Genomic DNA, 24,715 nt, shown 5'->3' with positions numbered 1-24,715 from the left:
AAAATGGGGCAGTTCAAACTTCTCTGGGATTGCTTTAGATTTTGGAAATAATATATTAATATTGATATGGATAAATTGGCTTGTCACTTGTGTTTTGATAAATTATTTTTACATTAAAATCAGTAAATTTCAAGATTTGTTATATGATGGTTCTATAGCTTGTGATTGATCATAGATAATTATTAATTGTTCTCTAAGATATTGTTAGGTATGGTCTGAAATGATAAAACAAATATAATAGATTGTTCAGTATATATTATAATTGGAAATGTTTTATCATATTCAATCTCTCGACAAATAGAAAATTAATTTATTAGAACTTTAATAAATTTTAAATAATATAATACCTATTAATTAGTGTAGTCAAGACTTACATTGGGTTTAATTAAATTAATATTAATTATAAATCCATCGTTGAAACAGAAATCCAACTTCCAGCTTTGATAGCTCCGTTGTACCCGTTTTAGCTATTTCTCTCTCTCTCTCTAAGCTGATGTACTCTCCTCTTCTCTTTTCTTCTCGCCAATGTATCATTTACCCATCTAAATAATTATCTTCCTCTCGCCTGAACCACCGCCAACTCAGTCATGGCATTGACACCGTCATCGATTCAGCTAACCACCTTCTTCTTCTTCTTCTTCTTCCAACTGGATGCCGCCACCGTGCACGGCGTCTCCGCCGATTCCACCAACACACTCCTAGATGGAGCCCGACCTGCCATGGTATTGCCGCTCTTTCTATCTCCTTCCAATTCTTCCAAAACGTTGTCGAATCTGCATCGCCATCTCCAGGGATCCAATGCCAGCAAACGTCCCTACGCTCGCATGGGACTCTACGACGATCTTCTCCTCAATGGGTAGTGGCATTATTTCTGTGCACGTTGTGTTGTTTTGGTTATGATTTGATTTGTTATCCTGTATTTTCCTTGGTTCTGCTTATGAGAATTGTGATTTGTTAATTAAAAGGTACTACACTACGCGGCTTTGGATCGGGACGCCACCTCAGAAATTTGCTGTTATCGTTGATACAGGCAGTACTATTACGTATGTCCCGTGCTCTTCTTGTGAGCAATGCGGCAAGCACCAGGTAGTTACTTTATATTCAAAATATTGCAGATTTTCAGCGATAGTGGCTTTATATGCATTAGATTTATGAATATCATTTGAATTACATTATCAGCAGTAAAGAAATGGGAAAAGACCTAAGTTTTCCAGTTGAAATTGGCTATTGCATTCTGGCCTGAAGAATCAATTTTACTGTTTCAGGAACAGCTAATTTTGAATGTATTATAGGTGATTTTGTGTTTGAGCCATTCAGGTTATCGCCTTAGATGAATCCGTTTTTGCTTCCTTAGGTTGGGAGCTAAAAGATAGTTGAACAGTAGAAAAGGTTCTCAATTTGTAGATTTTTCTAAGAGTGATAAAAGAAAGAGAATGAAACAGAGAGAATGGACGAATATTGTTGTCAGGAAGTCTAGTTTTGAAATCTCTTGATCAGGTCCACGCCTTTAAGTGCAAAGATTTGGAGCGGGAAAATGAGTAGTTTGAGTTTATATTTTGTGTTTGTCCAAACTATTTGCATTGCAGAATCGGAAATAATCTCCTTTTTTTTCCGTCTTCTTACATACACCAGGATCCGAAATTTCAGCCAGAATTGTCAGTCTCCTATCAACCTGTAAAGTGCAACATTGATTGCACCTGTGATGATGAAAATGTACAGTGTGTTTATGATAGACAGTATGCTGAGATGAGCGCTAGCAGTGGTGTTCTTGGTGAGGACATCATATCCTTTGGGAATCAGAGTGAACTGGCACCCCAGCGTGCTGTTTTTGGTTGTGAGAATCTGGAAACTGGTGACATTTACAGTCAACACGCCGACGGCATAATGGGATTGGGCCGAGGTGATCTCAGTATTGTTGATCAACTTGTTGAAAAAGGTGTAATAAGTGACTCATTCTCATTGTGTTATGGTGGAATGGATATTGGTGGGGGTGCAATGGTTCTTGGTGGTATATCTCCTCCTTCAGACATGGTCTTTACAGATTCAGATCCTGTGCGCAGGTGTGTTGTTAAAAATTTTCTCTCTCTTAGACATCATATGTCTTGAACTTCCCTAACAATTACATTTGGTACCTTTCACACATTTACTCTAGTTTCGGGATGGCAACAGTCCATACTATAACATTGATTTGAAGGAGATACATGTGGCGGGGAAGCGGTTGCCTTTAAACCCAAGTGTATTTGATGGAAGACACGGTACTGTCCTGGATAGTGGTACGACATATGCTTACCTACCAGAAACGGCATTTGCAGCATTTAAGGATGCTGTAAGCTCCAGCTTCTTTGATTTTCATGTCTTTTTTCCCCTCCTTTTTGCAATTAATTATGAAGGAACTTCTTTTATGATTAATTATTATTAGCATCTTCTTTTTTTAGCAGTTTGTCTCTGGGAAATAATTTGTTCATTCTCTTACACTACAACTTTGGTCTTGTAGAAAGATAATATTTGTTGTTGTATACCCCAATAGAGATTATAACCTATTTATGCATGAGAAACGGTATCTAAACAGGAAGGAAAATCAAGCCTGTGAGTATACAATTCCTAAGATTAAGTAACTAACTCATCTATCAATATTTACTTCCTATATTAATATATTTACTTTCTATAACCTATAACACTCCCCCTCAAGTTGGAGCATAAAATGTTAATCATGCCCAACTTGTTACATATATACTCAACTTGAGTTCCATTTAGAGCTTTAGTGAAGATATCTCCTAATTGTTCTCCAATTCCGATATGTCCTGTTGATATTATCTTTTGTTGGATCTTTTCACGAACAAAATAAAAATCAATCTCGATGTGTTTAGTTCTCTTGTGAAATACTGGATTAGAGGCAATGTGGATAGCTGCTTGATTATCACACCACAACTTGGCAGGCACCGAATTTGTGAACCCAACTTCTTCTAATAGTTGATGTATCCACAAGACTTCACAAATAGCTTGTGCCATGGCTCGATATTCAGATTCAGCACTAGAATGGGAGACCACATTTTGCTTCTTACTTTTCCATGAGACCAAGTTACCTCCCACAAAAACACAATACCCAGTAGTTGACCTCCTATCAACCTTCGAGCCTGCCCAATCAGCATTAGAAAAACATTCAATATTTGAGTGCCCATGGTTACCATAGAATAGCCTTCGCCCTGGGGCCTCTTTAAGGTAACAAAGAATATGTCCCAAAGCATTCCACTGGGCAACAGTAGGAGAGGACGTAAACTGACTTACCACACTCACTGAATATGCAATATCAGGACGAGTGTAAGTTGAAGGTTAGAGGTCATTGGGGCACTACAAGGCTTAGCACCCGATTTTCCTGTTTCTGCTAACAAATTAAGAACATATTTTCTTTGAGACAAGAAGATGCCTTTCTTACACCGCATAACTTCGATTCCCAAGAAATATTTCAATGAACCCAAATCCTTTGTATGAAACTGTGTTTTAAGAAATTCTTTTAGGGATGTGATGCTAGCAATGTCACTTCCTGTGATAACGATATCATCCACATATACTACAAGCAGAATTACTCCACTATCAGAATTTCTATAAAACACTGAGTGATCACACTTACTCATCTTCATTCCAAACTGTTGGACCACCTTACTAAACCTGCCAAACCATGGCCGAGGACTCTGTTTCAAGCCATAAAGGGATTTTCGAAGTCTACAAACCTTGCCTGACTCCCCCTGAGCAACAAAACCAGGTGGTTGCTCAATATAAACCTCCTCCTGAAGATCACCATGAAGAAAAACATTTTTAATATCCAATTGATGCAAAGGCCAATCATGTGTAGCTGCTAAGAAAATAAACAATCGAACAGATGCGAGCTTGGCAACTGGGGAAAATGTATCAGAATAGTCAACTCCATAAGTTTGTGCATAACCTTTGGCCACTAAATGAGCCTTGAGGCGAGCAACAGATCCATCAGGATTTACTTTCACAGCAAACACCCATTTGCACTCAATAGCCCGCTTTCCTGGGGGCAAGAACATCAACTCCCAAGTACCATTAGTGTCAAGGGCCATCATTTTCTCTTCCATTGCAGCACGCCAACCAGGATGGGACAAAGCCTCAATAACAGTTTTGGGAACTGAAATAGAATCTAAAGCAGTGGCAAAATAACGAGAAGAAGAGGATAATTGATCATAAGAGACAAGCTGAAATAGGATAAGTGCAAGTAAGTTTATCTTTGCGAAGAGCAATGGGCAAATCCAAATCAGACAGTGAAGGATCAGTGGGAGCAGGATCTGTCGACGAAAAAGCCGGTAGCGGAGCGGAGTCAGAGTCCTCTAAGCGTCTGGAATACACATGAAAGAGGGGAGGGCGACCTAGCACATGAGCGAAAGGTGTAGGAGTAGTCTGAGGAGACAGAGAGAGAACAGTGTATAACAAAAGGTCATCTTCCTCCCCTTGAGTGTTATAAACAGATGATGGCGGAAAAAACGAAGTGGACTCAAAGAATGTTACATCCACAGGCACAAGATACCGATTCAGATCAGGAGAAAAACAACGATACCCTTTCTGACGTCGAGAGTAGCTAAGGAAGACACATTTGAGTGATTTGGGATCCAATTTAGTAACCTGTGGACGAACATCACGAACAAAACAAGTACACCCAAAGATACGTGGCTCAATAGGAAACAAAGATTTAGTGGGAAATAAAATATTATAAGGGATATCACCATGAATGATGAAGGAAGTGCGATTGATCAAAAAATAAGCCATGGATACAACATCAGCCCAAAAACATTTAGGTACTTTCATTTGGAATAAGAGGGCTCTGGCTACTTCAAGAAGATGTCGATTTTTTCTTTCGGCAACTCCATTTTGTGAAGGAGTGTCAACACAAGAGGACTGATGAAGAATCTCTTTTTGTAACAAATAAGATTGAAATTCCCCAGAGAGATACTCTTTAGCATTATCACTTTGCAATATACGAATGAGAAAATTGAATTGGGTTTGGATTTCAGCATAAAATGCATAAAAGATAGAAAATAATTCTGAACGACTCTTCATTAAAAATAACCAAGTAGTATGAGAGAAGTCATCAACAAAAGTAACAAAGTACTTAAAGCCAGACTTAGACACAGTAGGAGAAGGACCCCAAACATCTGAATGTACTAACTCAAAGGGGGATGGAGCCCGTTTATTGACTCGAGATACTGAAGGCAAATGATGATGTTTGGCAAATTGACAAGACTCACAATCTAAAACAGACAAAGAATGAAACTGTGGATATAACTTCTTCAAAGCTGAGAGAGAAGGATGCCCCAAACGACAATGAACATCAAAAGGTGTTAAACGCGTGGAACATGCAAGTGATCTAGGTAGTTGCTAATCCAAGACGTAGAGACCCTTTAACTCATGCCCTCTACCAATAATCTGCTTCGTCGAAAGATCCTGAAAAATACAGTGATCGGGAAAGAATGAGACACAACAATTCAATGCACGAGTGAGTTTACTAACAGAAAGCAAATTAAATGCGAACTTAGGGAGACATAACACAGAGGATACAGAAAGAGAAGGGGTTAAGTTGACATGACCAGAATCCATGACAAAAGATTTAGTACCATCAGCAAGAGTAACATTAGAAGTCGATGCATGAGACTCAAGATTGGACAAAAGGGTAGAATTACCTGACATATGATCGGTAGCACCAGAATCAATAACCCATTTGGAGGATGAAGACACAAGACATGCAGTAGAGTTACCTGACTCGGCAATTGCAGTAATAGAGGAGGAATTAGAGGATTTCAGAGATGCCTGGTATTGGGTGAATTGTGCATACTCATCTTCAGATATCAAAATCCCCTGATCTGAAGGGGCCTCAACTGCCACATGCGCCATTTGTGTGCGCTGATTCTTATTCTGTAGTTTTTAACATGTCTTCTTAGTATGTCCAGGTTCGCGGCAGTAATAACAAATGATTCCTCCTGAGTCAAAAGTATAACCTGTTTCCCCAGAATGCTGAGATCTTTTACCACCATTAAAACCTCCCCTTTGCCCACCTCTATTATTCTGTCTGCCACTGTCATTGCGGCTAACAAGGGCACTAGTGGGGTGTGAAGGAATTGGAGATTCTGTACGCCATACCCTAGTGAACACATCATGTAACGATGATATTTCAGAGTCAGAAAGAATATGAGATTTAGCTATCTCAAACTCTGGAGGGAGATCTGCAAGAAAGCTCATAACAGCCATTTGCTCTTGTTGAGTTTTCACATCTGTACTAAAGGGCATCAATACATTAAGTTCTTCATAAACTCTTTTAAAATCCATAAAATAGGATGTCAAAGTTCTATCATTTTTCTCAACTCAGTAAAATGCCTTACACACATCATAAATACGGAAAATTCCAAATACTCTATTAATTCTTTAACAAATTCACAGTGATTAATAAAACTAATCACCTCACTATGAATAGAATTTCGAATCTACAGAAACAAACGAGCATCATCCCTCATCCAATCTCTACGAGTTTCATCAGTTGGAGGATCCTTGGTAAAATGATCATCCATTGCAATACTTCGTAAATAAATACGGATAGTCTTACTCCAATCTAAAAAATTAGATCCATTTAATTTGTGTTCCGTGATTTTAGTCATCACAGGAATCACATCAGTTACGGTGGTTTTAACTTCAGCCATTAGGACAACCAACCCAAAACAATCAAAATAACAAAGGATCAGAAGAACAGTACCCGTGAATAGTACCTGTGAACAGTGCCGATGAATAGTACCAAAAAACACCTCCACCTGACACCCGAACGGCAAACAAACCTTAGATCTAACAAGAGGTCGGTGTGGCGACTCTAGCAATGGTGAAATCCAAATGTTACCCTTTATGGATAACCTAAATGAACGGAGCCCTAAGTCTCCAAAAAAAATTTTAAAACTTGACGAGAGAGAAAAGAAAAAAATCTCTACGAGAATGGCTCTGATATCATGTAGAAAGATAATATTTGTTGTTGTATACCCCAATAGAGATTACAACCTATTTATACATGAGAGACGATATCTAAACAGGAAGGAAAATCAAGCATATGAGTATACAATCTCTAAGATTAAGTAACTAACCCATCTATCAATATTTATTTCTATATTAACATATTTACTTCTTATAACCTATAACAGGCCTAAATTAACATGTTACAAATTTTCCTCAATGATGATCCTACAACATTCATTTCAAGTTTTAGCTTAATGACTTAAGGAGTGATGTATTCTGAGAAATATACAGAATCATGCACATGTTTGAACAATATGTCACATGGAGGATTTGCGCTGGGCAAAATTGAAAATTGTAGTTTCTATTGTACTTGTTATTATTTTGTGTTTATTTACAATTCTATGTTAAGCTACCACCCATTTGGTATGTTGACACAGCTGGTCAGGCCAAGTAGGATGTCAACTATAACCAGGCCCATCTGAAACTGTCAAACGCTCTAAATTGCTGCCATTTTGCATATATATATAGAGAGAGAGATAAAATAAAGATATTAGATTAGATATATTTAGGTAGGATCCCAAACTCTCAATCAATAATTGAAATCTTAATGTCTTACTCAACCTGCCAATTATGACAAAATGCCTACTCAAGATTAATATAGGCACACACCTCATGTCATGATCACCTTGGGCTTGGACCTAACTGATACCACTTAAAGGATCTTTTTGACTTTATGTTTGTAGCTTTCCAAAAGCACAATCTCATTGATAAAAGAGCAATTTGGTGGTAGCTTAACTTACCAGCAGCAACATTTACCCTCCAGCATGATTCATTTTGCAATAAAAGAAATCAAATGAATTCTTGCATTTCATTTTCTTTAAAAATGAAAATTTTGTAAGTTAAAAAAGAATGAAACTTTCTATTCCAAACAAGAAAATTGATAGAAAAGAATTGAATTAAATTGATTCTTGTGAAATTTTTTATTCCAAACAAGGGGTTAAGGATGCTCTAAGCTCCATTTTTTTTTTACTTTCATGCCTTTTTGTTCTCCCTTTGGGCAATTAATTATGAAGGAATTTTTTTAATTAGTAATTCTTATATTTTTTTTAGCAGTTTGTCTCTGGGCAATAATTTGTTCATTCATGTAAAATCAGTCTTAAATTATCATATTACAATTTTTCCTTAATAGTGATCATTTAATGTGAATTCAAATTCTAGTTTAATGCTACAAGGTTATACATTCTAATTGAAGAATTTTGAAAAAATTTAGAGAATTCTTGTATTTCACTCTTAATCTTTACAATTGGTTTATATGACTATTTATACACAAAGAATTATATCTAAACAGGAAGCAAATAATCAAATAATAATTACAGAAAAAATTAAGGATCCTAATCAAATCAAATCAAATCAAATCATATCCCTAGAATCAGTTAGGATTAGCCAACAAGTCAACACTCCCCCTCAAGTTAGTGCAAAGATGTCACACATGCCCAACTTGCAAATCAGATTATGGTAGATCTTGTTGTTGAGCCCTTTAGTAAACACATCCACAAGTTGCTCAGTAGAAGTCGCATGAACTAGTCTCAAGACACCATCTGTTAATTTTTCTTTAATGAAGTGCCGATCAATTTCAATGTGTTTCATCCGGTCATGTTGGACTAGATTTTGTGCTATACTTATAGCAGCTTTATTGTCACAATATAAAGTTATCTTGTCTCTCTCGAGCAACCTCAACTCCTCTAATAACTTCTGTAACCATAAGAGTTCACACACACCTTGGGCCATTGCTCTGTATTTTGCTTCAGCACTTGACCGAGCAACAACACTTTGTTTTTTGCTTCTCCAGGTGACAAGGTTCCCTCCCACAACTGTGTAGTAGCCAGAGGTGGATCTCCTGTCATCAAGAGATCCTACCCAATCTGCATCTGTAAAAGCTTCAACTCGGAGGTGACTATGTTTGGAGTAAAGAAGCCCTTTCCCTGGCACAAACTTTAAGTATCTTAAGATGCGAAGTACAGCTTGCATATGAGTCTTGCGAGGGTCATGCATGAATTGGTTGACTAAGCTAACAGCATAGGCTATATCCGGTCGAGTGTGTGAGAGATAAATCAACCTTCCTACCAATCTCTGGTATCTTCCAATATCCACGGACTCACCCGTTCCTGCTTCCAACTTGTGATTACTTTCAATGGGAGATTCTGCTGGTTTACACCCCATCATACCGGTTTATTCCAACAGATTCAGAATGTACTTTTTTTGGGATATGAAAATTTCTTTTTCTGATCTAGCCACCTCGGTACCTAGGAAATATTGCAGTTTTTCTAAATCTTTGATTTCAAATTCCTGAGCTAACAATCTCTTTAGTTGAGTCATTTTCTCTTTGTCATTGCCTGTCACCACTATATCATCAACATAAAGGGTGATCTTACCTTTGTGATGTTTGATAAACAGAGTATGATCAGCATTGTTTTGTTGGAAACCAAAGGACATCATGGCTCTGCTAAACTTGTCAAACCAAGCTCTAAGAGATTGTTTTAGCCCATACAAACCCTTTTTTAACCTGCACACCATTCCTTGTGTCTTTTCATCAGCGAACCCAAGAGGAATTTCCATGAACATTTCTTCCTCTAAATCTCCATGGAGGAAAGCATTCTTCACATCAAACTGTTGCAAGTCCCAGTCCAAGTTGGCTGCACAGGATAACAAAACCCTAATTGAGTTCATTTTTGCAACTGGGGCCAATATCTCTTGGTAATCCACTCCATAGGTTTGGGTGAATCCTTTAGCAACCAATCTGGCCTTAAACCGTTCAATTATGCCATCAGCTTTGTGTTTCACTGTAAACACCCATTTACAGCCAACGAGTTTCTTCCCAGATGGGAGAGTGACAAGCTCCCAAGTCTCATTTTTAACCAATGCTTTCATTTCTTCAATCATTGCTTTCTTCCATTTAGGATCTGCAAGAGCTTTCTTCCAATCCTGTGGAATAGACACAGAGGAAATAGACAAGGCAAAGGCTCTATAGGAAGGAGATAAGGATTCATAAGAAACAAAGTTAGAAATAGGGTGTTTAGTACAAGATTTGACCCCTTTTTCTTTGTGCAATAGGTTTATCTAAGTCATTGAAATATTCAAGAGTTGTGGGTAACTCACCAGAAGAAGATTCATGATTGGATAACTCATCAGGAGAAGATTCTTGACTCTGAGTAGACTGCATAATGGCTTCTTCTGCCTTATCTCTCCTCGAATACCTTTTCAAATCTGGCTTGTCCAAACGACCAGTTCTCTCTCCCTGATTGGACATCTGCCCCTGTCTACTAGAACTCAAACTTTCTAGTTGAACCATATCATTCAGAATCACAGAATTCGGGATCACCTCTTCTTGCTCATTATTCTCCCCCTGAAGAGGTGAGTGGGTGGTACTGAAGTAAGGTTCAGTTTCTCGGAAGGTAACATCTATACTAACTAAGTATTTCCTAGAGGGAGGATGATAACACTTGTATCCCTTCTGTATTGGAGAATACCCAACAAACACACATTTAAGAGCCTTGGGATCCAATTTTCCTGCCGTCCTAGTATGGACAAAGCAAACACACCCAAATACTTTTGGTGGAACAACGTATGAATTTTTTCCTTGTAGAGCTGCCGAAGGACTCATAAAGTCAAGGGTCTTGAGAGGCATTCTATTAATAAGATAAGCAGATGCAAGAATTGCATCTCCCCAATATGCTTTGGGTAGATTCATGGTGAATATAAAAGATCGAGCTACCTCCAATAGATGCCTATTTTTCCTCTCATCAACGCCATTTTGAGCACTAGTATAAGGACAACTAGTCTGGTGTACTATTCCATTACTCTCCAAATAAGCAGAAAAGCTACTATCCATGTATTCTCTTCCATTGTCAGTTCTCAAAATTTTCATCTTAGTATCAAATTGAGTATAAACCATCTTATGAAAGGATTGAAAACAAGAAAAGACATCACAAAGTCATTCGAGTGCAACAATCAATAAAGGTGACAAACCATCGATTACCAGACAAGGAGACAGTTTGAGTAAGCCCCTAAACATCAGAATGAATAGTCGCAAAAGGAATTTGACTTTTATTATGACTCAAAGGATAGGATGTTCTAGTGTGTTTAGCATACTCACAAGTATCACAAAATAGAGAATCAAACTGAGTTCTTGCAAACAAATTAGGATAAAGTTTTTCTAAGGCAAAAAATGATGGATGCCCTAACCGTCTGTGCCACTGTATTATTTCTTGATTGACATCCTTATTTTCTCCAAAACAGGCTTGAGATATCGAAGAGCTTGGATCACCCTCCAACATATATAAGCCATCATATAGCCTACCATTGCCAATCTTCTTTCCTGTGCGAAGATCCTGAATAACACAATTATCAGGAAAGAATTCAATTTTACAATTAAGGGCATTGGTAATAGCACTAACAGATAAAAGGTTGACAGGAAAGTGGGGAACATGAAGGACAGATGATAATTTAATGTTGGATGTGTAAATAACAGAACTTGTTCTGGATATGGGAGTACAAGAGCCATCAGCAATTCTGACACTATCTTTGGTTAGAGAAGGAAAACAATTGATAAAGCTTTTAGAAGAGCCTGTCATGTGTCTATTCGCATCAGAATCGATAATCCATGGAATATTATTAAGAGAGGAAGCATTACCTGACTTTACAAAGTTAGATGTGGCACCGGAGGATGATGAATCAGAGTTAGGAATCGAGACCCTTTTACCTTCTACCATGGTAAAGATTTGTGAACCGTGAAAGAATAGGAGGTACCCAAGGTTGTACACACAAGAGAGCCCAACCGATTCACCAAAAGACCGGGTAGCGGCACGGGAAGGCCGGAAAGATGGTCGGAATCGTCGCCGAAGTGATCGGAGCCATGAAGCAGCGTCAGGTGATTGGTCACGCGCTAGGAAAGGGAGGCGCGTGAGCCTCACGTGCGGGCTTTTTCAGCGTTGGAGCTGGGCGATCGGCCGGCGACAGTCCTGGTGCTGGCGGTGGGAGGAGGAAAGGCTCCTAGATGGGTTAGTACCAAAAAAGGTAGATCTAGGGTTTTGAAACCCTAAAGAGGAAAAAATTAAATTTGAACTCCAAAATCAGGAAAAGGCTCTGATACCAAGAAGAATTTTGGAAAAATTTAGAGAATTCTTGTATTTCACTCTTAAACTTTACAATTGGTTTATACGACTATTTATACACAAAGAATTATATCTAAACAGGATGCAAATAATCAAATAATAATTATAGAGATAATTAAGGATCCTAATCAAATCAAATCAAATCAAATTATATCCCTAGAATCAGTTAGGATCAGCAAACAAGTCAACACTAATAAATATAAAAAATAATGCAATATGTTTGAACTGTACCTCACATGGAGGATCTGCTAAGCAAAAGCAAACAGTAGTTTCTCTATTATATTTATTCATTGAATATATAGTTTAATTATGCTCAAAATTCTTCTCTCTGTTCCAATTCTTAAAAGTTTACTTAATTCTCTTATATGCTATCTTGCTTCTTCCCTTTTTCCATGTTAAAAGTTCTTTCATACATTATCTTTAATTTGAAAATTTATACTGTATTAACTTCTTAATGCAGTATACCAATTTATCATTCTTTGTTCTTCTTCATGCTGTGCCTAATATATTGTTTTCTGTTTCATCTTTTAAATCTTTACAGTTTATGAAGGAACTTAATGCCTTAAAGCAGATCCGTGGTCCTGATCCAAATTATAATGATATTTGCTTTTCTGGTGCTCCAAGGTATTTGTCTATAGCACAAAAGGACACAAAGTGAATTCTTAAAATATATTTACTTGTTATTATCATGTGATTAACAGTTCAAATTCGATTTTTCTTTTAGTGATGTTTCCCAACTCTCAAATACATTTCCACCAATCGATATGGTATTTGGTAATGGGAAACTGTTGTCATTATCACCTGAAAATTACTTATTCCGGGTATGTAATTCACTTTTTATCATTTTTGAGAGGACAAGATACAGATCCTGATATTTGCATCAATTTATACATTGTACTTTATAAGCATAACTTTGGTATTAAAGTTCAAAATTTTTTTTCTTAAACAGCATCTGATTAAATGTTGCAGAAATGTGGTTTCAAACTTGTTTTTTTTGGCATTTTTTCTGTTTATGACCAAAATATGTCAAATCTACTTTCTTAAAAAATATATTAATTGCTTTTTGATCAATATATTAAAAAAATATGCTCTTTTGGTAAAAGCTACAATAATAATGCCAGATAGACCTTTAAGTTGGATCAGTTGCATCCAAGGAGATCATGACATGAGGTGTCCGCCTGTTTTAAGCTTGAGTCAGCTTATTGTCATAGTTGGCAGGTTGACTAAGATTTCAATTATTGATTAAGGCCCCTTCTAAATCTCTCTCTCTCTCTCTCTCTCTTTATGTGCAAAATGGCAGCAGTTTAGGGGCTTTAAGAGTTTCAGGTGGGCTCTAGTTAATAGTTGTGAAACTTTGATGAAAAGAAGAAAAAGAGAGTAGAAGATTTGAGAGAAAATGCTTGATAATTCCCATCAAGCCAATTGGGGTATATATACTACTTACAAGAGTACATACTAGGTAAGAAAATAAATTAATTCCCTAATTATAGCCTAATCATATCACAATCATATTACACAATCATATCCCTAATTATCACTATAAATCTAGGCTATTTACAGAAATAATCTCAATATATAGAAATAATCTCAACAAGTTGATATCCTACTTGGCATGCCCAACTGCATCAACATCCTGATTGGTTGGTTGCTTAACATAGACACACGCCACATAGCATGTTCCTATCAATTTAAGTGCTAAAGAATAATAAATAAATTGGTGAAACTAGAAGAATTGAATACAAATTGCAAATTCCTGCAAATATAAGATTTTTTTAACCATTAGGCCTAAGCAATATTGCTGTACATAAATTTGAGCCTTAATGATTAGGACATTTATTTTTTATGGGATTGAGGACTGGTTGCAACTCTTATTTTTGATGAGGCATCCTGATGAAATATTTTCTTCTCCGTTTATGTTTGTTTTATGAAGCATTCCAAAGTGCGTGGTGCATACTGTCTAGGTGTATTCCAAAATGGGCATGATCCAACTACTCTTCTAGGAGGTATGTAAAACTTTATTTTGGCATGCATTCCAAGATTTTTTTAATCATTTGTGCTCTATTTTCAAAATACTCTTTTCAATTGTGCATATGATTTAACTGCCAAATTTTTTTCTAATGTATTTTCTAGTAATTATTTTTTTTTTTGCAAATGTTTGTTTATAAAAGGAATCATTGCCCGCAACACTCTTGTGATGTATGATCGTGAAAATTCAAAGATGGGTTTCTGGAAGACCAATTGTTCTGAGTTGTGGGAAAGACTTCACAGAACTGGTGCTCCAGCACCATCATCCTCAGCTTCAAATCGAACTAACTCAACCATAGGAATGCCACCTACATTGGCTCCTAGTAACCAACTGCAATATATTCTCCCAGGTTCTGGTATTTGAGGAATTCTTGCGTTACATCTTATTTGAAATCATTTCTTGAGTGTTCCCTTTTAGTGTCAACAGCATATTGGATAGGCAAGAGCAAGACTCTAGTTCTAGTGGCATTTTTTTGTGTAATTTGCACCAGGTCAGTCCATTAAGGGGTAAAGTGCTCCCAACGAGTATTTATTTCATTCTCATTCTCATTCCAACATTCGTTGGTTCAAGTTCTTGTGGATTAAGTATCATGATTTTAATGATAGGGTTCTTGGATCACACATCCTAATATATGCACAGGTTCTAGTGACTGGATCACAAGAGAACTAAAAATTTCCGGTGATGACTTTTCAAGTTATCCAACTTATATCAATAATAGTGGCAATGCAAAAAATAAAAGAAAAATGAGTGAATAATGGAAATCAATTTTAGTGGAAGTAGGCCAATTGTGAAAGACAAAGATTAAAGAACATTAGTAGGAAATGTACTATCCTGAAGTCCAGACCATGTACTGTTGATATTCTACTGTCTTGGACTTTTAAGTTGAGACAAGTTCTAGCTACTTGATACTGAAGTTATTCAACATACTGGCATCATCAACATATTATGTTGCGTCTTTAGTCTAATACCTCACATTGGTTGAGATACTTTATAATAAAAAGTCTCTCATTAACTTTAGTGCACAGATGAACTCCAAATTGGACAAATAACATTTGAAATTTCAATGAATGTCAACTCGTCGGATTTGGAGCCGCACATTACAGAACTTATTGGATTCATTTCTCAGGGGTTAGGTGTTAATGCCTTGCAGGTTAGACAACTACTATATTGAAAGGTTTTTTTCTGCATTTAAGTGGAACTAGAGCAATTATTCACTACTGTATTATTGACCATAAAAATGGACCTTAAAGCTTCTTTTTCTAATTAATGCTATTTAGGACTATTGGATGAAAAAGTCCAAACATTTGTGTTGATTCACATTTATAGGCAAAAATTTTTTTAATAATAAAGCCAAATCTTTTCAATTAATTGTGTCAAAGTACTAAAGTGAATTTCTAAAAGTTGTTGATGGTATATACACTATAGACTATAGTTTATGAGATTTTATTTGATTAATAAAGTAGTACATTGATTTAAAATTTATATTTAAAGTAAATATATTTTATGATTATTATATATAATAAATATAGTAATGTAAATATTTTATAAAATAAATATTTATGATAAATGAACTCCTAGTTATTTTATTATATGTAAAAATACTCCATTAAACGTTTATGCTTAACACTATTAATTATGTGATATTCTATGCTTTTTCATGTCTCTTTTCATACCTTAATGATTGACAAAGGTGGCTTCTCTTGAAATCCATTTTAATATTTGCAAGTGAAGAATTTTGGAAAGAATTTTTAATTTTATTCCAATTAAATTGATCTTTACAAGGTTTGAGAATTTATACACAAAGAATCAACCTAAATTAGAAATATTTACAATAAGAATAAAATTCCTTTAATCAAGCCCTATAATTAAGCCTAATTAGGATATCAAAGATCTGAATCCTCCTTTCTATGTTGGTCAACACTCCCTTCCAAGTTGGTGCATAGATATCACACATGCCCAACTTGCAAAACAAGGAGTGATAAGTCTTGTTACTGAGCCTTTTGGTAAACACATTAGCTAGCTTATTATCGGAAGTCACATGATCTAACATCAAGATACCATTTATTAACTTCTCTTTAATGAAATATCAATCAATCTCTATGTATTTCATTCGGTCATGTTGAACCGGATTGTGAGCTATACTGATGGCAGCTATATTGTCACAGTATAAAAGGAGTTTGTCCCTCACCAACAATTTCAATTCCTCCAACAATCTTTTCAACCATAGAAATTTACAAACACCTAGTACCATCGCTCTATATTCTGCCTCAGTACTTGATCGAGCAACAATACTTTGCTTTTTGCTTCTCCAAGTGACAAGGTTTCCTCCCACAAGTGTACAGTAACCACTAGTCAACCTTCTATCATCAAGGGATCCAGCCAATCTGCATCTGTGAATGCGTGTATGTGAAGATGACCGTGTTTAGAGAATAGAAGACTTTTTCTAGGAGTAGATTTCAAGTATCACAAAATGCAAAAAACAGTTTGCATGTGAGACTCACGAGGATCATGCATAAACTGACTAAGCTAACTGCATATGCTATGTCTGGTTGAGTATGCAAAAAATAAATAAATCTGCCTACCAACTTTTGATATCTGCCAATATTCACTAATTCACCAACCTCTGTTTGTAGCTTGTGATTTCTCTCTATGGGAGTTTCTGCTGGTTTGCAGTCTAACATACCAGTTTTTCCAAAAAATCCATAATGTATTTTCTCTGAGAAATAAAGATTCCCTTCTTTGATCTGGCAATCTCGATTCTCAGAAAATATTAAAATTTTCCTAGATCTTTAATTTTGAACTCTTGAACTAAAAACTTTTTTAGTCGAATCATCTCTTCAGTGTCGTCCTTGTCGTTACTATGTCATCAACATAGACTATGAGAAGAATAATTTTACCGTTATGATGTCTGATAATAGAGTATGGTCAGCATTGCTCTGTTGATAGCTAAAGGAAATTATAGCTCTGCTGAATTGATCAAACTAAGTTTTGAGTGACTGCTTCAACCCATACAAAGCCTTTTTTAACTTGCAAATCTTTTTTTATGTTTTTTCATCAGCAAATTCAAGAGGGATTTCCATATACACTTCTTCTAAGTCTCCATAGAGAAATGCATTTTTCACATCAAATTATTGCAAGTCTCAATCAAGATTGGCGGCGCAAGATAGCAATACTCTAATTAAGTTCATTTTAGCAATAGGGGCAAATGTCTCCTGGTAATCTATTCCATAGGTTTGAGTGTATCCCTTGGCAACTAGTTTGGCTTTGAATTTTTCAATTAATCCATCTGCTTTGTATTTCAGAGTGAACACCCATTTGCAAGTCTCAATCAAGATTGGCGGCGCAAGATAACAATACTCTAATTAAGTTCATTTTAGCAATAGGGGCAAATGTCTCCTGGTAATCTATTCCATAGGTTTGAGTGTATCCCTTGGCAACTATTTTGGCTTTGAATTTTTCAATTAATCCATTTGCTTTGTATTTCACAGTGAACACCCATTTGCAGCTGACTGATTTTTTTCTAGGTGGAAGAGATATCAGCTCCTATGTCTCATTTTTAGTTAAGACTTTCATTTCTTCGATCATTGCTCCCTTTCAATTAGAATCTTTGAGAGCTTCCTTTCAATCTTATGGGATAGACATAACAAAAATAGACAAGGCAAAGACTTTATAGGATGGAGACAAAAAATCATAAGAGAGAAAGTTAGAAATAGAGCGCTTTGTGCAAGACCTAACTCCTTTTCTTTAAGCAATTGGTTTATTGAGATCATCAATGGGCTCAAGGTTTAGGGATGACTCACCAGATGGAGAGAAGAGACAGATTTATGCCACTGAGTAGGCTGTGCAATGGCTTTTTCTGTTTTTGTTGTCTCTTCTTGAGTATTTCCTTAAATTTGGCTTATCTAAACGCCCAATTATCTTTTTCTGATCACCAATAGTCTCCCTCTCTATAGTAGTTTCCTCTAGAGTAAAATACTATAGAGTTATAGGATTAGGAACATCTCTTCTTTCTCATTGTTTTCGCCCTGAAGAGGTGATGGTGTAGTCCTGAAGTAAAATTCAGATTCTCTAAACGTAATATCCATATTGACAAAGTATTTTCTAGATAAAAGGTGGCAATACTTGTAACCCTTCTGTGTAGGAGAGTACCCAACAAACACACATTTAAGAGCCTTCAGATCAAGTCCACCTGTCTTAGTATGAACAGAACACATGCATCCAAATACTTTTGGTGGAAGTATAAACAATTTTCCCTTGTAACACTTTTAAAGGGCTTTTAGAGGTAAGAGCTTTGAGAGACATTCTATTAATGAGATAAGTTGCGGTTAAAACTGCATCTCCCTAATAGATTTTTGGAAGGTTCATAGTGAAAAGGAGAGATCAGGCTGCTTCCAACAGATGCTTATTTATTCTTTCAGCAACACTATTTTGAGCACTAGTATAAGGACAATTAATTTGATGCAGTATCCCATTAGACTCCAGATAAGCTGAAAAACGACTATCCATATATTCTGTACCATTATCAGTTTTCAAAACTTTTATCTTAGCGTAATTAAGTACAAATTATATTATGAAAAGATTGAAAGCAAGAAACCACATCACTCTTTGCTTTTATCAAATAAACCCAAGTCATACAAGTATAGGAATCAATAAAAGTAACAAACCAACGATTACCAGATAGCGAAACCGTTTGAGTAGGTCCTCAAACGTCAGAATGAATGGTCACAAAAGGATCATACTCCTATTGCTACTGGAGGGATAAAGCATACTCACAACCTTCACAAACTAAAGAACCACATCGAGCCTTGGAAAGTAAATCATGATAAAGTTTCTCTAAAACAAAGAAGGATGGATATCCTAACCGTCAATGCCACTGTATGATTTCCTGGTTGACATCCTGATTTCTTCTAAAAAGAGTTCGTGGTAAATTCAAACCTAGATTCCCTTCCAATATATATAAGTCATCATGTAGTCTACCATAATCAATCCTCTTCCCAGTGTCAAAGTCATGAATAACACAATGATCAGAAAAAAAACTCAATTTTACAGTTAAGAATTTTGGTGAAAGTATTGACAGATAAAATATTAACAGGAAAATGAGGAATATGAAGAACAGATGATAGCTTAATATTGAAAGTACAAACAATCAATTTAGTTCTAGAGGCAGAAACAAAAGAACCATCAACTATTCTAACTGTATCCTTTTGTAGATACGGAAGGTAATTAAGAAAATTTTTAGAGGAATCCATCATGTATCTATTTGCACCAAAATCAATAATCCATGGAGCAGTATTAAAAACACATATATCACCTCCATTAGTGCCTTTCTTAGATGACATTTTAAAGGTAAAAAGGGGTCAGCAACACAAAGAGACAAGACAGGAATGACCAAGTTACTATTAAAATACCTAACCCAAAGGAGAATCCGGTCATAGAATAGGGCCGGTCAGAGGTGCGTTATGCCGGAAAGAGGGATGGAAAGGAGCGCCAATGAAAAAGGACGTCGGAGAAAGGCTCACGCGCCGGAGCGTTATAAGGTTTTAGTATTTATACACAAAAAATCAACCTAAATTAAGAATATTTACAATAAAAATAAAATCCCTATAATCAAGGCTAATTAGGATTCCAAAGATCTAAATCCTCCTTTCTATGTTGGTCAACAGCAAGCATCTTGGTAGAAAAAATGAACTTCTTTTCTTACATCTATACATGAACTTGATACATATGTTGCAATAATATGAACAGAATATGTAATAGTGTCGAACATTGTTGAATCCCACATCAGTTGTGGAAAGGGGTAATGTGCCACTTATATGAGTCATAGGCAATCCTCCCCTTGAGCTAGCTTTTGGAGTGAGTTAAACCTGACCCAAATTTAACATGGTATTAGAGCCTCCCCATCCGATGTTGGGCCTCCCATAAATGTGTCACGTACTAGTAAAAATTCTGGGCGTGAGAGGGGTGTGTTAAATCCCACATCGGTTGTGGAAAGGGGTAATGTATCCTTATATGAGCTATAGGCAATCCTCCCCTTGAGCTAGCTTTTGGGGTGAGTTAGGCTTATTCAAATTTAACAAACATAAACACTTAATAAAATATTTTTATATATAATAAATATAAAAAGTATATATTTATTGTACTATTTTATTATAATGGGAATTTATTTATAATAAATACAAAGTATATTTATTTTCTAAATACAAAGTTTAAATTAAAGTACTATTTTGTTGATCAATATATAATTTACGGTTAATGTTTTAGAACTTTTGCTAAAATTGTTACTAATTAAAAAGGTTTGGCTTTATTATCCAAAATCTAAGATTTTGGATATAAATGAATTAACATAGACCTTTGGACTTTTTCGTCAAATATGCCTACTATTTATCAATTTTTGCATGTTTTATCCATTTCCTTCTTTTGGGAATCATAACTACATATGCTTGATTTCAGGTCAGTATGCTGAATCTCACTTCTAAAGGAAATCATTCGCATCTTGTATGGTCTATATTCCCTCCAGGATCTGCTGATCACTTTTCTAATGCTACTGCTCTTGTAAGTTTTCTATCATAGAAGCCCAACTAATGAAATTGCAGAAGGTCAAAACTGTTTGCTTATGTTTGTTGTTCTACCTGCAGAGTATAATTTCCAGGGTTGCAGAACATCAAATGCGGCTTCCTGACGCCTTTGGAAGTTATGAGTTGGTTCAGTGGAAAATTGAGCCTCCAGCAAATCGGTAGGTAACTTTTATCACCTTTTGGGAAATTATTATGCCCAATTTCACTATAATTAGGGTGTGCGATCCATTAATTTCTTTGAGAATTGGGCTATAAAGGATTGGTTAAATTTGTGAGATAGATTTTTTGAACATATGGGTCCTATGGTTGGGCTTGTTATTGATTTGGGAAGATTCTCTAGTGGTGCCACTAATGGTATGTTTGGATAGGAGGAAGGAAAATATGGAGAGTAAAATAAAAGAAGGTAATGATTAGGGAGGGAAATAATATTTTTATTAGTGTACTTGGATTTTGAGAGGAAAATATTGGAAGGAAATTTGTTTTTGAGTAGCAAAATTATGATTTTAACCCTAAATATTCAAGAACGTAACATATGGGGGGATATATTTGTTATTTTAAAACTTTCCTCCCACTTTCCCTCCAATTTGGAGAGAAAATGCGAGTGGATTATAAAAATTTATTTTCCCCCTTCTCCCCATTTTCCTCTCATCCAAACAGAAGTCAGTGAAAGATAAAATTATTTTCCTCCCAAATTTTCTTTCTCACTTACTTTCCCCTTATCCAAACATGGTGCAAGTTCCACTAAACAAACAAGGGCAAGATTGTCATTCTGATAAACAAAATATGATCCTGGAATGTGATAGATGGGTGGAGTGCAAATAGCACTGGTTCTTGTATTTTTTACTTTGCATTCTATATCAAATTAATGAGAAATTGGTCTCTCTCTCTCTCTCTCTCTCTTTTATAATTTTTAATCTCTCCATGGAAGTTGTCAGATCACATTCTTACTGGATTCTTTGTCCTGTGTCACACATTTCCATTTTTTGACATAAGTCACAGCTTCTATGTTGCTGTATGTGAGTGGTTTCTTCTTGTGAAATAATGCAGGACATGGTGGAACCAACACTATTTACTGGTGGTTTTAGCCATTATTATGTTAATTGTTGGATTATCAGCTTCTGGAATTTGGTTCACTTGGAGTCGAGGACGACAAACATCGAATGTATATAAGCCTGTTGGTGCACCAGCTCCTGAGCAAGAACTACAGCCGCTATAAACTCTCATTGGCTTTCTGTGATATACACCAACTATATGAGATTGGCATTTTTTACTCCAACTGCCGTAAATTTGCAAGAAGACTACTTCATTCTACCAAAGATTTTGTCAAGCCACATAGACTGTCCTTCCAAATCTTATATTATAAAGGTATGTAAAGAAACAACTGCACTTGTTATTATTTTAGTATTGCTTAATAATGGGAATGCTGGAAAATTTTTTCATTGGTTTACTTTTTGCACTGTCTGTTGCTTTTGAAGAATATTTGCTTGACTAGAGAAAGGCATTTTGATGGAATAAACCTCTTTTGTACTTGGAAAATTTCAAAATTCAATTCACATCCCATTTTCCATTTTCCATTTTCCATTTTCTGTAGAATATTTAATAAGATGAATTTGTTTGACTTTGTCAGTCAATGTAATATGGTTGAGGTCTGAGTATAAGATTGGTATTATTCCATATGGATGGTATAATTCCACGAATATGTGCGGGGAAGAATCTGCAAGACTCAATTTTTTAAATATTTGATGCATTCGCTAAAATTAATTAATAAAAATTATTTAAATATTTTTTCTATACTTTTATAATTTTATTATCACTATTATAAATAAATTTATTAATACTATTTATTTTTTTAAATTACAATCAATGGATAGAAAATTTTCGTTGAAAAGTTTTTCATGAACAAGTAATTTTTCATGAATAAATGGATTGGAGACTTAAATATTAAATTTGTTATTTTTAACTAAAAAATATTTAAAGAATAATTAATATATTCGGTATCAGATTCTACTTTTAATCAAGAGTTTTGAACCGAATCAAATCTGAAAATTATATTTGAATTTTACATTAAATTCTCACATCTAATTTGGATCCTTTATAAAGATTTTGAATTAAATTTAGAATAAATTTTTTAAACTGAATCTCTTACATATCCTAAGGGAATCTTTATTCATTAAGAAAGACTTTGATAAATAAGAAATTCTACGTCAATACAACTACTTCTATTGACTACGGACATTAAATTATAAATAAATTACATGTCCAAACTGATAAAAAAACTTTTAACTTATCTCTAATAAAACAATCCAATATTTTTTTTGAATTGGAGAACGATTCAACATTGAAATGTATTCTACGAGGAAACCTAATCCCATAAGGATTTTAACTAAGCAACTCAAGTATATCTCTATTATGATCACTTAGACTTAAATATTTAAGAAATTGTCTACAACTAACTATCAGTATTCTCCTCCGTACCGATCAAACCTGCAGAGAAAATCAAGATTACATCAATAATTTCTAAAAAAATATTACTTCAAATTTGTTTTTGAAAAACAAATTTTAATACTAAATCAAAATATTTGAGTAAACTAAATAAAATTTTCATTTGAATAAAATTAGGTATCAATTTAAAATTCAAAGGCAAAACATGATATTGATTTTATGTGGAGTGGGTCAAAGACGCCAGTCGCAATTCCATCATAATGAATGAATCCCCAAGGCACTGTACCATTATTGACTTTTCAAAAATATCGATTTTATTTTATTTTATTTTATTTTAAGAATGATATTAATATTTGTTTTTTCATAAAAAAATTGTTGAAAGTTGGGTGTCTCAAACAAAGTAAATTTATTTTTTTATAAAAATAAATTAAATTTTACAGTTATTGTAAATTTACATAAAGAGATTATGAAAATTATATATTTTTATAATAAATTTACTTTTTATTTTTGTAAAGTAATTATTTTGCCGAAAAATTAATATTTCAAATGTATAAATATATTTTCATACAGAAATTATATTAAACTAATAATGTTATTTTTATGGATATGAGTTAACTACTATAAATCTTTTGAAATTTTCATATACAAACTATGTGGAATATTACAAAATTTAAGATAAATATAAAATTTTCGTTAAGTATAAATTGATATTAAAAGTTTCAGAAGTCAATTAACTACTATTTTCCATGGTGCTGACCGTAGAAGAGTGGCCCCATCTTTTAATTCTGGTCAAACATTTGACCCACAAATTCCGAAAGCATCGTTTTATACGAGAATATATATATATATTTTTATGAAAAATGTTTATCTACTCAAATAAATTAGTTTAAAAAAACAAAATTTGATCAATAAAAAAAATTAAATTAAGAAGCTTTTAAAATTTAATTTTTTTCATTAACACTACTGCAATCTATCCATATATGTATATATTAATTTAAAAAAAAAAGAAAGTATATCATTTTTTAAAAATAATTTAGTTGAAAAACACTTTTTATTTATAAATTACTTTTTGCAAAAAAATGTATTTTAAATTATATATCATTGTATGTGTTAATTATTTTTAAAAAATTAATATAAATATTTAATTGAGATAATTGAAAATTAATATTTTTATAATTATATACGAAACTTTTTTAATAATAGTATTTTAAATTATTGGCAAAAGTAGAATTATATCTATTTTTAACTATTAAAAATTAATAAAAATATCAACTTAGATTTTATTTATTTTACAAAAAATATTTTTTATATTTTCTGGTGTTTAGAACATTGAAAAAAATTAATTAAAAAATTAAGTCATTTTAGATTAAAAAAATTTATTTTTTAAAATATAAAATCATTTTTTATATTTTGAGAATATTATTAAGATTTTAATATATAAATTTATTAATATATTTATTTTTAAATTAAAATTAAATAATAAAAAATAAATCATT

The 24,715-nt window shown here is 34.3% G+C and overlaps 1 protein-coding gene across 2 annotated transcripts; it reads left to right on the top strand.

Annotated features, from left to right (window-relative positions):
- The first annotated feature begins 425 nt into the window (after positions 1-425).
- LOC110630262 (aspartic proteinase nepenthesin-1) lies at positions 426-22,326 on the top strand. 2 transcript variants are annotated; one of them, XM_021777673.2, is made up of 12 exons: positions 426-856; positions 966-1,086; positions 1,633-2,060; positions 2,170-2,326; positions 12,718-12,800; positions 12,901-12,997; positions 14,107-14,179; positions 14,345-14,551; positions 15,228-15,352; positions 20,653-20,754; positions 20,838-20,935; positions 21,825-22,326. In XM_021777673.2, the coding sequence occupies exons 1-12, from the start codon at positions 588-590 to the stop codon at positions 21,991-21,993; spliced, it is 1,929 nt and encodes a 642-aa protein (XP_021633365.1). In that variant the 5' UTR covers positions 426-587; the 3' UTR covers positions 21,994-22,326. The 2 variants fall into 2 exon arrangements, with proteins under 2 accessions (XP_021633365.1, XP_021633364.1); XM_021777672.2 differs by having other exon boundaries at positions 14,345-14,557.
- The last annotated feature ends 2,389 nt before the right edge of the window (positions 22,327-24,715 follow it).

Source organism: Manihot esculenta, chromosome 13, assembly GCF_001659605.2.
Source record: "Manihot esculenta cultivar AM560-2 chromosome 13, M.esculenta_v8, whole genome shotgun sequence".
In the NCBI taxonomy this organism is placed as follows: Eukaryota; Viridiplantae; Streptophyta; class Magnoliopsida; order Malpighiales; family Euphorbiaceae; genus Manihot; species Manihot esculenta.
The sequence above is the reverse complement of the archived record's forward strand: the minus strand, read 5'-3'. Positions and strand labels throughout refer to the sequence as shown.

Coding starts and splice junctions, on each gene's coding strand:
- LOC110630262 (XM_021777672.2), top strand. CDS start 588: ATGGCATTGACACCGTCATCGATTCAGCTAACCACCTTCTTCTTCTTC. Junction 2,327..12,717: donor TTGCAGCATTTAAGGATGCT/GTAAGCTCCAGC, acceptor AAATCTTTACAG/TTTATGAAGGAACTTAATGC. Junction 20,755..20,837: donor TTTCTAATGCTACTGCTCTT/GTAAGTTTTCTA, acceptor TTCTACCTGCAG/AGTATAATTTCCAGGGTTGC.